Below are 17,536 nucleotides of genomic sequence, written 5' to 3'. Positions count from 1 at the left end.
CTTTGCCACCATGGCCTTTTTTTGCCTTACCTCCTTTATTTCACCTCATTTGCTCACATTGTATATAGACTTATTTTTCTACTGTATTATTGACTATGTTTGTTTTACTCCATGTGTAACTCTGTGTTGTTGTATGTGTCGAACTGCTTTGCTTTATCTTGGCCAGGTCGCAATTGTAAATGAGAACTTGTTCTCAACTTGCGTACCTGGTTAAATAAAGGTGAAATAAAAATTAATTCTCTCAACCAGCTTCATGAGGAATGCTTTTCCAACAGTCTTGAAGGAGTTCCCACATATGCTGAGCACTTGTTGGCTGGTTTTCCTTCACTCTGCGGTCCAACTCCTCCCAAACCATCTCAATTGGGTTGAGGTCAGGTGATTGTGGAGGCCAGGTCATCTGATATTTTATTTTATTTAACTTGGCAAGTCAGTTAAGAACAAATTCTTATTTACAATGACAGCCTAAGAACAGTGGCTTAACTGCCTTGTTCAGGGGCAGAATGACAGATTTTTACCTTGTCAGCTTGGAGATTCAATCCAGCAACCTTTTGGTTACTAGCCCAAAGCTCTAACCACCAGGCTACCTGCTGCCACTGATGCAGCATTCCTCTCCTTGGTCAAATAGCCCTTACACAGCTTGGATGTGTGTTTTGGGTCATTGTCCTGTCAAAAAACAAATGATAGTCCCACTAAGCGCAAACCAGATGGGATGGCGTATCACTGAAGAATGCTGTGGTAGCCATGCTGGTTAAGTGTGAATTTAATTCTAAATAAATCACAGACAGTGTTATCAGCAAAGCACCCCCATACTATCACACCTCCTCCTCCATGCTTCACGGTGGGAACCACACATGTGGAGATCATCCATTCACCTACTCTGCGTCTCACAAAGCCACGGCGGTTGGAATAAAAATAAATCTAATGTCCATTGCTAGTGTTTCTTGGCCTAAGCAAGTCTCTTCTTATTATTGGTGTCCTTTAGTAGTGCTTTCTTTGCAGCAATTCAACTATGAAGGCCTGATTCACGCAGTCTCCTCTGAACAGTTGATGTAGAGATGTGTCTGTTACTTGAACTTGTTTATTTGGGCTACAATCTGAGGTACAGTTAACTCTAATGAACTTATCCTCTGCAGCATAGGGAACTCTGGGTCTTCCTTTCCTGTGGTGATCCTCATGAGAGCCAGTGTCATCATAGCCCTTGATGGTTTTTGCGACTGCACTTGAAGATACCTTTAAAGTTATTGAAATGTTCTGTATTGACTGACCTTCATGTCTTAAAAGTAATGATGGACTGTCGTTTCCTTAGCTTTTTTGAGCTGTTCTTGCCATAATATGGACTTGGTCTTTTACCAAATAGGGCTATCTTCTGTATACCAACCCTACCTTGTCACAACACAACTGATTGTCTCAAACGCATTAAGAAGGAAAGAAATTCCACAAATTAACTTTTAACATGGCACACCTGTTAATTGAAATGTATTCCAGGTGACAGTTTTGATGTCTTCACTATTATTCTACAATGTAGAAAATAGTACAAATAAAGAAAAACCCTTGAATTAGTAAATAGGTCCAAACTTTTGACTGTTACTGTACTTGTCCACGTACAGGAAATTAGCGCAATATGAAATAATAGAATATGTACAAATAAATTAACATTTAAATGTATGATGATAGTGTACACATACAGTATTTTTCACTAGTTTAACCATTTACATTTACTAAATGCTCTTATGCACAGTTTAACCAGGCGCTTTAGAAAGATCTCCCACACTGACAATCACCCTGCCTATATATTATAACCTGTCAAGCCATAGTATTGATATTATTCTATTCATTGTTATTTCAGACCACAATGTATGAACACTACAATTGGATAAATACAGCTTTATTGGACAATTTCATAGCTAACTTAAACAATTTTGTTAAACTGCAATCAAGATTAAAGTCTGAGGAACAGCCTCTCTCACACATCTCCAGAGCACATACTTTGTCTTTGCCTAGTCACACCAGTGATAATTCCTTGAGCTTCTCAACCTCTTCAACGCACCATTACAATATGGGAGTGATTCCAGGTAAGTTCATTTGCAACATGACCAATAGAACATTTTAATTCGATTTTGGAACCAGGATTTTCTTATAGGATCCTATAGGATTCCAATACAAGAATCCAATCGAAAGATCCTATCAGATTTTGGAACCAGTCCTATTGTACTCCTATAGGATTATATTCTATTAGCTAAAATCATATAGCCTAAAATCACCATGGCCTGTTCATTGCCTTACCTCCCTTATCCTACCTCATTTGCACACACTGTATATAGACTTTTTCTACTGTATTATTGACTGTATGTTTGTTTATTCCATGTGTAACTCTGTGTTGTTGTATGTGTCGAACTGCTTTGCTTTATCTTGGCCAGGTCGCAGTTGTAAATGAGAACTTGTCCTCAACTAGCCTACTTGGTTAAATAAAGGTGAAATTAATAAATAAATAAATATAGGCTAGGTCCCAAAATCTGATAGGATTTTCTATTAGATTTGTTTTCTTGGAATCCTATAGGATTTTTTGAGTAGGGCTTCCTGTATTATTCATCAGCCTAAATATGTAATATCATTAATGGAGAGATATTGCACACGTCTAGACTGTAGTCAGCTAATTTACTTATCATCTGATGATTTTGCACTTTCAATCACAACGTGACCAATTTTAGATTTCTTAGATGGTTTGCAAATTCTTTGCTCATCATGAATCTGAAAGTTTAGCTAAGCATTGCTATAAGGCAATGTCAGGCTAAGTCGAAAAAGTGCTAAAAGTCATGTGGAAGGTGATACCAAATACATTTTCTATGGATATGCAGTGGACCCTGGTCCATCAATGACTAATTAATACATAACAGTGCCTGGGAAAGGAGCTCCTTAAGCCGATACAGCAGCCCTTGATGGCCAGCTGGTGTCAAAGCATTTTATTTGTTACAGGTTGACAAAAGAAAGAATCCTCATCATTTCTCAGGCTGAAAGTTTGGTATGGTTTGACAGATTTGAACACCAGAGTTTGTCTTTCAGTGCAGGAGCAGAATAGCCTGGTGAAGTCAGAATGAACGCTACGTGAGAAGGAAGAGGAGAGCCACATTCCTGTCTACATGCTGAGAATGTCAAGTATTTAACAGCATAATTAAGAGCCACTTCATCACTGGGACCCTCAGTGGCCAGCCAGTCAGATAAACAATAGATAATACATCCCCATCAGCATGCTCTGAATTCTAACACGTGCCAATTAATCAAAAGAGAATGTTCAAGTTGAGTGGTTTATTTATTAGTCTTACATAATGCAGATCATGTATTCACTTGTAATTTTCATAATTACTTAGAAAACCTGTTTATATAACAATATACTTAGGCAACACAATTACAGAGAATGATGAATCACAGTAGTAATACTGTAGAGCTTTTGCAGTATAATCTTTACAGTACATGACTTGTGTTTTTTCATTTCACATCCCATTGAACGTTTAGACTATTTCACTATTTGAATATATTTCCTTCAAACTGATTTCTGAATACAGATGTATGAATGGGTAGGAGGATGATATCCAATAAGACATTCACTTTGTATCTCTTAAAGCAAGCAGCGGCTCAGTGTGGGTGCGTGTCTGCGTGTGTGTGTGTGTGTGTGTGACAGAGAATGAGTGATTAATAGGTAGACGGCGAAAGCAAGGTTGTATTTTTGTTGCAATACATTGCAATTTCTCCATTCCTTAAAATATAATTGTTTTCTTACATTCTAGTGCACAAACAAAGAGACCCTGACCTTGCATACGGCTGTAGTTAACACTTGGGAGAAATGCTTTCTGGTATGTTCCTCTGGTACATTCCTTACCTCAATCACATATACAGTATGTTCCCACCACACTAAATGTTTCTATGTCCATTGGAGTAAAACAATACTCCCACTACTAATCGGTTGCTTGCACACACAACAAGCTTCCTGAAGCGAGACATTTGTCCACAAAGCTTGAAGACTTGGCTCTATGACCTTCTATTCAAAACCTGACCTGACCCCAAAGCAAAGAGGTAATTTCATGAAGACATCCTCTTTTTCCCTTCATCAATGGTTATCTTATGAGTAATAAACAGTGCCATATATATACATACATGTGTATAAGGCTCTGGTAATAACAGTTCACCACATAAATTGAATCAAAACAATATAAAATGAGGCCATAATTGAGTTCATGTTTTATTTGATGAATTAAAGGATCTACCTACTAAGGACAGTTATAGCACAGGAGGACATGAATAATTTGAATAATAACAAGGTATTGAATTGCATGACAATAACACCCTACACAGACATCATGTTAGTGTGCTGTCTGAATGAACTCCTGCATCCTGCGGACAGTCTCTCATCAATTCAACATCTCATGAATAGAATAAGCTGCTAAAAGTATTTTCTATGAGAGTAAGTTCACTGATTCAAATGAGTGAAAACAAATGGATAATTTATTCCCTCCTTAATGGAGATCATGGGGGGATTGACGGTCTGTATTTATCTCGCAGGTACAAAGCGGAGGGTGAAGCAGTACGGCTTGAACCTGTTAAGACCCCTCACATGAGTGCTACGTGTTACATATTTATGATAAATTATGAGAAGGCAGCCTCCAGTCTCCTTTTCGAAGGGCAGGCATTATGTTGCAAAAGTGGGCATGTACGTATGCTGGCTTAAACTAGCTCGGTCAACAACACACACACATCACCGTTTGAACAATGGGCTACACAGACGTCTCTGACAGCGAGAGCAGCTTTGTGTCTAACCACATCCCGAGGGAGATTTGCTTCCCTATAGGAAGATCTGGAGAGAGAATTCCAACAAATCCAACCATATACACTACATGACCAAAAGTATGTGGACCTGCTTGACGAACAACTCATTCCAAAATCATGGACATTAATATGGAGTTGGTCCCCCCTTTGCTGCTATAACAGCCTCCACTCATCTGGAAGGCTTTCCACTAGATGTTGGAACATTGCTGTGGGGACTTGCTTCCATTCAGTCACGAGCATTAATGAGGTCGGCACTGATGTTGGGTGATTAGGCCTGGCTCGCCGTCTGCATTCCAATTCATCCCAAAGGTGTTTGATGGGGTTGATGTTAGGGCTCTGTGCAGGCCTGTCAAGTTCTTCCACAACGATCTCAACAAACCATTTCTGTATGGACCTCACTTTGTGAACAGGGGCATTTTCATGCTGAAACAGTAAAGGGCCTTACTCAAAATGTTTGAAACACACAATTATCTAGAATGTCATTGTATGCTTTAGCGTTAAGATTTCCCTTCACTGAAACTAAGGGGCCTAGCACAAACCATGAAAAACAGCCCCAGACCATTATTCCTCCTCCACCAAACTTTACGGTAGGCAATATGCATTGGGCAGGTAGCATTCTCCTGGCAACCGCCAAACCCAGATTGGTCCGTCAGACTGCCAGATGGTGAAGCATGATTCATCAATCCAGAGAATGCGTTTCTATTGCTCCAGAGTCCAATGGTGGCGAGTTTTACACCACTCCAGTTGATGCTTGGCGTTCAGCATGGTGATCTTAGGCTTGTGTGAGGCTGCTCGGCCATGGAAACCCATTTCATGAAGCTCCCGACAAACAGTTCTTGTGCTGACGTTGCTTCCAGAAATAGTTTGGAAATCGGTAGGGAGTGTTGCAACCGAGGACAGATGATTTTTATGCGCTACGCACTTCAGCACTCAATGGTTCTGTTCTGTGAACTTGCGTGGCCTACCACTTTCCGGCTGAGCTGTTGTTGCTCCTAGAGTTTTACCCTTCACAATAACAGCACTTACAGTTGACCGGGGCAGCTCTAGCAGGGCATACATTTGACGAGCTGACTTGTTGGAAAGGTGGCATCCTATGATGGTGCCACATTGAAAGTCACTGAGCTCTTCAGTAAGGCCATTCTACTGCCAATGTTTGTCTATGGAGATCACATGGCTGTGTGCTCGATTTTATACACCTGTCAGCAACGGGTGTGGCTGAAATAGCCAAATCCATTAATTTGACGGGGTGTCCACATACTTCTGTTTATATAGTGTATGTTCGAGGCGTTGGCTTCTAGTGACAAAGAAGATGTGAGTTCGGGAAACAAAGTTCAACGGCTGCCCCGCGGCATATCTGAATGTTATGTAACCTTATGTAGCCGAGCTACCATCGTGATAGCTATCTAACGTTAGCTTGCTAAATGTATCTCTAGCTAGCAGAGAAGCAGCGGAGGAGAGAGGAAAAACACATCTGGCAAAGAGAATCTGAGTAGGGGGAGAAAAACTGGGGCACATGTCGTGGTATTTCTAACCAAAGGGTTAGAATGTATTCTTTAAAACAACTATTTATAAGATTTGCAAAAATTAAGCAAGTAATAACAATGAAAACAGTTGTCTCTCTCCTCTTATAGAAAAATAACAACCTATTTTGTCGACCTGGCAGTTTAGCAGACCGGTGGAAACAGGGACGGAACATGGTGTGTAAAAGCTGATTTAGCTTGTCTGTGCAGATTAAGATAGCTGACGTTGCCACCATTGACCGTTCCTTCCTGCATGTTTCCACACATCTAAGTTACTGTAGATTGTTAAAACAGGATGTCACATACTACAGTTACACCCAAATGGCTGGGTGTAGGCCCTGACCCATGACTAAGTCACACAAGACAAAGCTTTATCAGCAAAATACTAAAATACAGACAATTCTCCAAGTAAAACAGCATAGTATGACCAATTAAACAGTATATTATGTAATTATTATTTAATTTCCACCGCACACATTCCAATGGGCTTGCCTTGTGATGCTGCTCCAACAACTACAACAAACAAATTCCATGAAACTGGTATTTTGGAGAGCTGAGTGCGTTCCTTGTTGTTGCCCATTGTCTACTAGAGACGCTGAGCCGCCCGCCTTTAGACATCCATCTGGACCAGCATCATGACAGGGGGAGCCTCTGCCACCTTGGCCTTGCGGGGTAGCAGGTTGGCCAGGCTCCTGAAGGAGGGTGTGGCATGCAGCAGCTCTTTGAGGCCCGCGCGGTACTCATGGCGGATTATGCAGTAGAGCACAGGGTTGAGGCAGCTGTTGGTGTGAGCCAGACACACAGTCAGCGGGAAGGTGTAGTTCTGGACGTTGTAATATGCGTTGCTGAAGTGCACCAGGTCAAACTTAATCAGCGCGCCCCACAGCGTCAGCGCCTGATTGGGCAGCCAGCACAAGAAAAAGGACAGCACCACGATGGCCACCGACTTGGTTACTTTGGACCGGCGTTTGTGGCGGCCTTCCGAGCCCTCTGAGCTGGCCGCTCCACTGATGCGTTGGCTCAGCACGAAGCGCAGCAGCAGCAGATAGCACACAGTGATGACCACCAAGGGAATAACGAAGCCCAGCAGTACTTTCTGTAGCTGGTACAGCCCCAGGAGCAGCTGAGGGTCCCAGCTGCCTGACTCAGGGAATCGCACCAAACACAGTTCCTCGTCGTATAGCTGGGCACTAGTGGAGTAGATGGCGTGGGGCAGGGTGGCTAGCAGCGACACTACCCAGATGCCCAGGCTGATCCACTTGGCGCTGGCTGCCGCCGTCCGCCTGCTGTGCATCTTGAGGGCCGAGGTCACTGCGTAGTATCGCGCCACACTCATGGCAGTCAGGAAGAAGACGCTGGCGTACATGTTCATGATGGTCATGGAGCTGATGATCTTACACATTACTTTGCCGAAGGGCCAGCGGAAGTCCAGAGCCGTGTCAATAGCCCAAAAGGGGAGCGTGAGAACAAACTGCAGGTCGGTGAGAGCCAAGCCCATTACAAAGCAGTTGATTGAGGACTGCTTCTGACTGTGGCGTGAGTGAAGCAGGTAGAGTGCCAGAGAGTTCCCCACTAGCCCCAGTGCACACACGACAGAGTACACCAGAGCTATCATCACACGCACTGTGATGCTGGAACCATCTCCCTGTAGCTCCAGTATAGATTCCTTGCTTAAGAAGTGTAGCCAGCAGCGCAGCGACAGGTTGCCAGTAGAGCCACCGTAACCCAGTCCTGCATTATCCTCCAGTACCTGCTCACACACCTCTGGTACCAGGATCTGCGCACTGTCATTTGGTTGCATGGCTAACTCATTCATTCACAAATCACTCAGCATGGCATGTTGGAGACCTCTTATGCTCAGGAGTAGAAATTGGTAGGAGATGCCACATTCATGATGAGGGGAAAAAAAGCAGCCTACATGTTACTTAGAACATACCTGTCCTATTAATTTTCTCTGTGGAGCTGTCTTTTTGCTAAATCCAAGTTGTTCTCCACTGTATAGGTCCGTCCTTGCAACGAGTATCGTCTCTCATTTACTTCACTGAGCTCGGCGGACGCACCTCTCATTCTTTTATAGATTCTGCAGGCGCGCGCAAGGTTCAGGCTCGTAATCATCACCACAGCTTCTCGCATGTCTCTGTTAGAAACAACCCAGATGATGCCATGGTCGTCCTACAATGTCTGTGCACATATCCCATTCATCATAAATACATCTCAATCCGTTCCGACATTGAATTTAAATCTTGTTTGCTGTGTGTCTTCAATTTCTTTGGTGTGCTTAAATGTGTCATGGAGTGAGCTCCATGGCGTTATTGAATTAACTTGGGATTAAACAATACAAAAAAACAACACATTTATTCACCTGAACTCAAGGTATTTTAACTTCTACTTCTCTTTTTCTCAGCGCTTGAAACGTGTTGGAACAGAGAATATGGGGAGAGAAAAGAGTTGGCACACTATTAGCCTACTGCTCAAGTTATTACCTTGGGGATCAAATTGGACAATTGGAAAATTAACAGATATAACCAATTAAAAAATAATAATTTACCAGCTCTTTATAGTTGTTTTACAAAGAGCAGCAACAACAAAAATACCAATATTGTTTCCAACTGACTTAATTCTTTAACTCTCCTCTCAGGCAAGGTTAATCATCATAAGAGCATGCTTTTACAGAATGACCTATTCTTTAACCCCCTCTCCACAACGACCCTTGCAGCTGATAGGCATCAATTGACCGAGTCTAGGCACGAATGTGATTGACTGGGTTTTAACCCAGGTCGTCTGTGTGCTACAAGACTGTATTAGCCTGCTGACCTAAAGCCTAGGCATTACATTAGCTTGGAGAGCTAACACAAGTTTTCATGTCTCATGGAACATGAGACCACTTTCGTTACACTTAGAAATCAGACAGTCATGGGACTAGGGATTAATAGCAGGTGTTTAGAAGGATAAAGCTGTCATATTATTTCATCTGAAATGTTTTCCTGGGGCACCTTGGCAGATTCTCCCCAGTGCTTTTAGACAGGTCTCATAGACTAGATGTAAGAGAATACTTGTAAATCCAGTTTCTCAAATGAGTATGATATGTTACGTTTGACATGGTTACATAAGACAGAAGGTTACTTAAGGCAACAACGAAAGGAGGGTGGTTGGTCAGGGTGGGTGGGCGTATAATGCGAACGTCTGGCAACCCAAAGGTTGCATGTTCGAATTTCATCACGGACAACTTTAGCATTTGTGCTAATTAGCAACTTTTCAACTACTTGCTACTTTGCAATCACTTAACAAGTTATCTAACCCTAATGCTAACTCTTTAACCTAACTCCTAACTAACCTTAACCCTAACACCTAACCCCTAGCCTAGCTAACGTTAGCCACTTAGCTAATGTTAGCCACAACAAATTGCAATTCATAACAAATCATTAATTTCGCAAATTCTTAACATATTGTACATTTTGCTAATTTGTAGCATATTGTACGTTTAACAAATTCGTAACATATACGAAATGGATGATGGACATCCAGAAATGAATACATACCATAAGAAACGTAACATACTGTATCATACTAAATGGAGTGTCTCAGATTTATGTATAGAATAATATGCAATGCTCTGAGACCAGGTTGTTTCATAAGGTAGAGATGAAAGTGGTCATCATGAGTGAAACTGTGGATGCATTCGGAGAATAAATAGGTGAGAATGCGGCGATTTCTTTCAACTAAAAGCTGATAAATATACAACCAAAAGACTGTTAAATATCCAATATGTTATCAATAATCTATTCAGTGAAGTAACCAATGTGTTTGGAACAGTTTAAACAAACTCCTGGCTATAGGAAGAAACCTTAAGAGAATGTAGACTGTTAAAGGCAGCCAAAGTAAAATTAGGACCATCTTTCCGGCACAGCATGATTGAGGCCGAAGCAACAGGGTCAGAAGAGAGCTTGTCTATGAGAAACTAATATATTAATTGTAAATAATTAGTATTCCAATGGGGGGATACAGAGCAATCAAACATATTCAAATCTTCCATAATAAAAGTAGTCTGGAATGGGTTCCCCAAACTCGGTCCTGGCCCCCCCTGGGTGCATGTTTTGGTTTTTGTCCTAGCACTACACAGCTGATTCAAATAATCCAAGCTTGATGATGAGTTGGTTATTTGAATCAGCTGTGTAGTGCTAGGACAAATACCAAAACGTGTACCCAGGGGGGCCTCAGGACCGGGTTTGGGGAACCCTAGTCTGGCAGATGTTTCTACACTACCCACTTGAATAATGTAACCAGATCTTTTCTGCTTCTAGACCAAGATCATACACACAATCTACAACACATACTAAAATAACCCTGTTATATCCCCAAGTCACACAGTAATGGAATAGGAGCCTTCTTTCAGACTTTTCTCACATGTTCTTCTGACACACCAGCCATCATATCTGATGTCATGCATTACAAATGCTCCAGTAACACCATTTCTGAAAAGAAGAACTTGGTACATTTGATGTGTGTGTTTCGATGTGAAATCCTTGAGTAAAGTAGCTGTTGCATTGATGAGAATACCTGCCGTTTCCCTGGGAGGATGACTAGGAAGAACATTGTGTTATGGCTGAAGGTAGCAAGCACAATAGAGTATATCAATGCAAATGTTTACTGAGTAAAGTTAGTAAAAACGTACAGTACATTGTCTTCCAAAAATGTCTCTCAAATCAAATCAAATTTTATTGGTCACATACACGTGTTTAGCAGATTTTATTGCGGGTGTAACGAAATGCTTCTAGTTCCGGCAGTGAAGCAATATCCAACAAGTAATATCTAACAATGTCACAACAAATACCTAATACACACACATCTAAGTTAAGGAATGGAATTAAGAATATATAAATATATGGATGAGCAATGTCAGAGCGGCATAGACTAAGATACAGTAGATAGTATAGAATACAGTATATACATATGAGATGAGTAATGCAAGATATGCAAACATTGTTAAAGTGACATTGTTAAAGTGACTAGTGTTCCATTTATTAAAGTGGCCAATGATTTCAAGTCTGTGTATGTAGGCAGCAGCCTCTCTGTGCTAGTGATGGCTATTTAACAGTCTGATAACCTTGAGATAGTAGCTGTTTTTCAGTCTCTCATTCCCAGCTTTGATGCACCTGTACTGACCTCGCCTTCTGGATGATAGTGGGGTGAACAGGCAGTGGCTCGGGTGGTTGTTGTCCTTGATTATCTTTTTGGCCTTTCTATGACATCGGGTGTTGTAGGTGTCCTGGAGGGCAGGTAGTTTGCCCCCAGTGATGCGTTGTGCAGACCGCCCCACCCTCTGGAGAGCCTTACGGTTGTGGGTGGTGCAGTTGCCGTACCAGGCAGTGATACAGCCCAACAGGATGCTCTCAATTGTGCATCTGTAAAAGTTTGTGAGAGTTTTAGGGGCCAAAACAAATTTCTTCAGCCTCCTGTCTGTGTGGGTGGATCATTTTAGATCGTTAGTGATGTGTACGCTGAGGAACTTGAAGCTTTCCACCTTCTCCACTGTGGTCCCGATAATGTGGATAGGGATGTGCTCCCTCTGCTTTTTCCTGAAGTCCACGATCAGCTCCTTCATTTTGTTGACGTTGAGGAAGAGGTTATTTTCCTGACACCCCTCACCTCCTCCCTGTAGACTATCTCATCGTTGTTGGTAATCAAGCCTTGTTGTGTCGTCTACAAACTTGATGATTGAGTTGGAGGCGTGTATGGCCACGCAGTCATGAGTGAACAGGGAGTACAGGAGGGGGCTGAGCACGCACCCTTGTGGGGATCAGCGAAGTGGAGATGTTGTTTCCTACCTTCACCCCTGGGGGCGGCCCATCAGGAAGTCCAGGACCCAATTGCACGGGGCGGGGTTTAGGCCTAGGGCCTCAAACTTAATGATGAACTTGGAGGGTATGGTGTTGAATGCTGAGCTATAATCAATGAACAGCATTCTTACATAGGTATTCCTCTTGTCCAGATGGGATTGGGCAGTGTGCAGTGTGATGGATATGGCATCATCTGTGGACCTATTGGGGCGGTAAGCTAATTGAAGTGGGTCTACGGGGCGATAGTCATTTAGTCATTAACAATGTCCTTCGTTGAGATTTTCCCCTGAGTCATTAACCCACTGGTGCCCAGTAAACAGTACAGTACAGTGTACAACAGATAATGTTCCCTCTTCCGGTTCATTGTGACGTCAATAGTGGCTTTCATATTAGACTGCTATGATCTGGATGGATCTGGATGGAGCTCCTCCAAATCCATCTGCATGAGGAACGTCATCTTGTTTGCTTTCACATTACGATTAATAATGGAGCTGATCGCTTCCTTTCTAGAATGTTGCTTTTCACAGTACTGGAGAAATGCCATTGTGTGGTGTGACCTACACTGGTGTGTGACCTAGAGTGGTGTGTGACCTAAAGTGGTGTGTGACCTAGAGTGGTGTGTGACCTAGATTGGTGTGTGACCTAGAGTGGTGTGTGACCTAGATTGGTGTGTGGCCTCTAGTGGTGTGGACCTAGAGTGGTGTGTGACCTAGAGTGGTGTGTGACCGAAAGTGGTGTGTGTCCTAGAGACTGTCAGTAAAACCAGCATGGTGTTTATCTTGTGTGCTGCTGCCTGGGTTAGACACAGGTCATAGTGATTCACAGTGGGGTTGGCTTTGCTCTAAAGTGCTGTTCTTGGATCTGAATATTATGGCACAGTAATAGTCATTTAGAACTTTTCTGAAGTACTGTTTTCTGAGTGTGCCTTCTAGTTTATTTTTTTATTTTTTTATTTTACCTTTATTTAACCAGGTAGGCAAGTTGAGAACAAGTTCTCATTTACAATTGCGACCTGGCCAAGATAAAGCAAAGCAGTTCGACACATACAACAACACAGAGTTACACATGGAGTAAAACAAACATACAGTCAATAACAGGGTAGAAAAATAAGTCTATATACAATGTGAGCAAATGAGGTGAAATAAGGTAAGTAAAGGCAAAAAAGGCCATGGTGGCAAAGTAAATACAATATAGCAAGTAAAACACTGTAATGGTTGATTTGTAGTGGAAGAAAGTGCAAAGTAGAAATAGAAATAATGGGGTGCAAAGGAGCAAAATAAATAAATAAATAAATACAGTAGGGGAAGAGGTAGTTGTTTGGGCTAAGTTATAGATGGGCTATGTACAGGTGCAGTGATCTGTGAGCTGCTTTGACAGCTGGTACTTAAAGCTAGTGAGGGAGATAAGTGTTTCCAGTTTCAGAGATTTTTGTAGTTCGTTCCGGTCATTGGCAGCAGAGAACTGGAAGGAGAGACGGCCAAAGGAGGAATTGGCTTTGGGGGTGACCAGAGAGATATACCTGCTGGAGCGCGTGCTACAGGTGGGTGCTGCTATGGTGACCAGTGAGCTGAGGTAAGGGGGGACTTTACCTAGCAGAGTCTTGTAGATGACCTGGAGCCAGTGGGCCTGGCGACGAGTATGAAGCGAAGGCCAGCCAACGAGAGCGTACAGGTCGCAGTGGTGGGTAGTATATGGGGCTTTGGTGACAAAACGGATGGCACTGTGATAGACTGCATCCAGTTTATTGAGTAGGGTATTGGAGGCTATTTTGTAAATGACATCGCCGAAGTCGAGTATCGGTAGGATGGTCAGTTTTACGAGGGTATGTTTGGCAGCATGAGTGAAGGATGCTTTGTTGCGAAATAGGAAGCCAATTCTAGATTTAACTTTGGATTGGAGATGTTTGATGCGAGTCTGGAAGGAGAGTTTACAGTCTAACCAGACACCTAGGCATTTGTAGTTATCCACATATTCTAAGTAAGAACCGTCCAGAGTAGTGATGCTGGACGGGCGGGCAGGTACGGGCAGCGATGGGTTGAAGAGCATGCATTTAGTTTTACTAGTATTTAAGAGCAGTTGGAGGCCACGGAAGGAGAGTTGTATGGCATTGAAGCTCGTCTGGAGGGTTGTTAACACAGTGTCCAAAGAAGGGCCAGAAGTATACAGAATGGTGTCGTCTGCGTAGAGGTGGATCAGAGACTCACCAGCAGCAAGAGCGACATCATTGATGTATACAGAGAAAAGAGTTGGCCCAAGAATTGAACCCTGTGGCACCCCCATAGAGACTACCAGAGGCCCGGACAACAGGCCATCTGATTTGACACATTGAACTCTATCAGAGAAGTAGTTGGTGAACCAGGCGAGGCAATCATTTGAGAAACCAAGGCTATTGAGTCTGCAGATGAGGATGTGGTGATTGACAGAGTCGAAAGCCTTAGCCAGGTCAATGAATACGGCAGCACAGTATTGTTTCTTATCGATGGCAGTTACGATATCGTTTAGGACCTTGAGCGTGGCTGAGGTGCACCCATGACCAGCTCTGAAACCAGATTGCATAGCGGAGAAGGTGCAGTGGGATTCGAAATGGTCGGTAATCTGTTTGTTGACTTGGCTTTCGAAGACCTTAGAAAAGCAGGGTAGGATAGATATAGGTCTGTAGCAGTTTGGGTCAAGAGTGTCCCCTCCTTTGAAGAGGGGGATGACAGCAGCTGTTTTCCAATCTTTTGGAATCTCAGACAACACGAAAGAGAGGTTAAACAGGCTAGTAATAGGGGTTGCAACAATTTCGGCAGATAATTTTAGAAAGAAAGGGTCCAGATTGTCTAGCCCAGCTTCTAGTGAGCCTTGCAGAGTCAGTATGCTATTGTCAAATGTATCAAATCAAATGAATGAAACTAAAATGGATGTTATTTTCCTGTCGAAAGCTAATTAGGACATGTTTCATGTCAAATCCCAAGGTAGGAACTTCCGGGAAGAGAGAGCCAGTAGCTAGTGTTTGGCATTTGCACAGCCTATAGTATAGCACAGATGGCCAGACATTGACATTTTGTAAAGCATTATGTCAGTAGACAGAGGATAGTCAAGCTGTAACATCACACAGACACTAAAGCCACAGCACAGGTTAATCCTATCAAACACCAAGATGAGCGCACCTGTGAAGTTCGATAAACCTGCAGACTTTAATCTCTTTATTGTATATCTCGGACCGTCCATTCAGTGATTAGCTAGCTATCTTATATACATTTTTGCATCTGTAATATTTGTTGAATCATACCATACACCTCAAACAGAAATGAACAGAACCACAACTTGGCATGAAATCACAAATGGAACAATTTTTTGTTATCCCTTTCCTGATGGAGGCAATGAACATTTACTCCACTCCACCAAAGTGAAAGGAGGTATTAATCATGTTTGGTTTGGTTTCATTTGCCCATGTGACTCTCATTCAAAAATAAATAAGCAAAGAGAAAGTTTAAACCACTCAATAGCTTTTCATGGAGTTTAATACAAGCACTGAGTTTATCTGGTTCAGCAATGGACTTCAAAACAGAAAAGCAATTTGCAGGATTAAGGGGGCAATCTGGGATTTTCCACTTGTTTTGGTAAACACCTGAGGGATGGGGCTGGAGTAATGTAACCACTCACCAATTCATAGACAGAGCTATAGATGCAAGGAGCTATTGATGCATGGACCGACCATCCATGAGAATCTACACAGTGTTTGAATGATGTAAAACAAGCTTATATTTTGGGTCCTGATGGGTTAAGAGAGTTGAAATAATTTCCTGAGGCATTTATAAATTAAATTCTTCAATAATCAATGGTATTGTTAATTTAAAAGTCCAAAAATGTATGCTTCAATCCTGGATTGCCCCTTTAAACAAGTGAAAACAAGGACATCTCTTTGACAGTGTCCTTTTTTTTGTCCCTCTCTCAGGGTCTGACTTAGTGGGATATGACCCGTGGTAGGAGAACTCTATGCCGGTGGAAGATGGACAATCAAAGTGGGTCACAGAGAATCTGATTAAAAATGCTGGTCACTGAGCTACTCTCCCCATGATTAAAGGCTGAGAGATGAGAGGCACCACGGCAAATAACGATTGACACAAACAAGCCACCTTCCCCACCAGGTTGGGGTGTGCGTCTGCAGACATGCACACACACACACACACACACCACACACACACACACACACACACACACACACACACACACACACACAAGTCATTCATGTCAACTTGGTCAAATAAGGGAAAGGGGGATACCTAGTCAGTTGTGCAACTGAAATGTGTCTTCTGCATTTAACCCAACCCCTCTGAATGAGAGAGGTGCAAAGGGCTGCCTTAATCCACATCTTCAGCACCCAGGGAACAATGGATTAACTGCCTTGCTCAGGGGGAGAAGAACAGATTTTTACCTTGTTAGCTCAGGGATTTTGATCCAGAAACCTTTTTTCTACTGGCCCAACACTCTAACCACTAGGCTACCTAAACACCACTGTTAGGAAGGTTGTTGTAGTGACTTTGTCATTTCCACTGACTTACTACCTATGTGTCAACAAGACACTATTCACTTGAAACTGAAGAGCACATCTCCACCTCTCCAGCCTGTTCCCATCCCCAAACCCCTTGATGTTGTGTGTACCAGATATTGTCAGGCTAACCAGGCTGTTTCAGAATTTGATATTAAATGATCCAATTGGGGACCAAGAAGCACTGGAGAGAGAACACTTTTATTCACTAGCTGATGGGGTACTTTTTGGGTTCTGGGGTTCTATTGACAATCCAATGAGACGGGGATTTACATTTGGTTGAGTTGTCAACTAATGTGAATTCAACGTGAAATCAACAAAAAAATGTCACCAGGTCATTGGATTTAGGTTAAAAGTTGGGTGAAAAAAATATGAAATTCCGTTACCGTTGATGACGTTTTTCAAATCCAATCAGTTTTTCGAGTTGATTCAATGTCATCACACTGCATTTTTGGGTTGAAATTACTTGGAAACAACAATGATTCATCCAGTTTTTAACCAGTGGGGTGGACTAGGAATGTCACACTCACAGACAAGGAAACAAACTCTGGCTGAGGGCATGTCATGGTCTGATTGGTCTGAGCATTGAGCAAGAGCACTGATTTTTGTATTTTGTCAGTGGAATACCTTTGACCTAGTTCACTTTGGCTCACTGTCTCTCTCTGTAAATCCCTGTCATTTCAGACATTGTAAATATGCCATTGTGATATTTAAATTGTCAGCTTTTCATGCACTACAGAACTTTTGAGAAATCTTGTTCCTTTTCTCTTGAACCACTTTTGAAATATTAATGGAATGAGCTACTTAAAAAAAAAACGAGACTACAC

At 42.3% G+C, this 17,536-nt stretch overlaps 1 protein-coding gene across 1 annotated transcript; it reads right to left on the bottom strand.

Annotated features, from left to right (window-relative positions):
- Window positions 1-3,348: 3,348 nt before the first annotated feature.
- Window positions 3,349-8,360, bottom strand: LOC106584262 (relaxin-3 receptor 1-like). The gene has a single exon (XM_014169311.3). The coding sequence runs from the start codon at window positions 8,152-8,154 to the stop codon at window positions 6,949-6,951; it is 1,206 nt and encodes a 401-aa protein (XP_014024786.1). The 5' UTR covers window positions 8,155-8,360; the 3' UTR covers window positions 3,349-6,948.
- Window positions 8,361-17,536: the final 9,176 nt, after the last annotated feature.

This window comes from Salmo salar, chromosome 23, assembly GCF_965601325.2.
Source record: "Salmo salar chromosome 23, fSalSal1, whole genome shotgun sequence".
NCBI classification, from domain to species: domain Eukaryota; kingdom Metazoa; phylum Chordata; class Actinopteri; order Salmoniformes; family Salmonidae; genus Salmo; species Salmo salar.
This window is presented reverse-complemented; position numbering and strand designations above follow the sequence as displayed.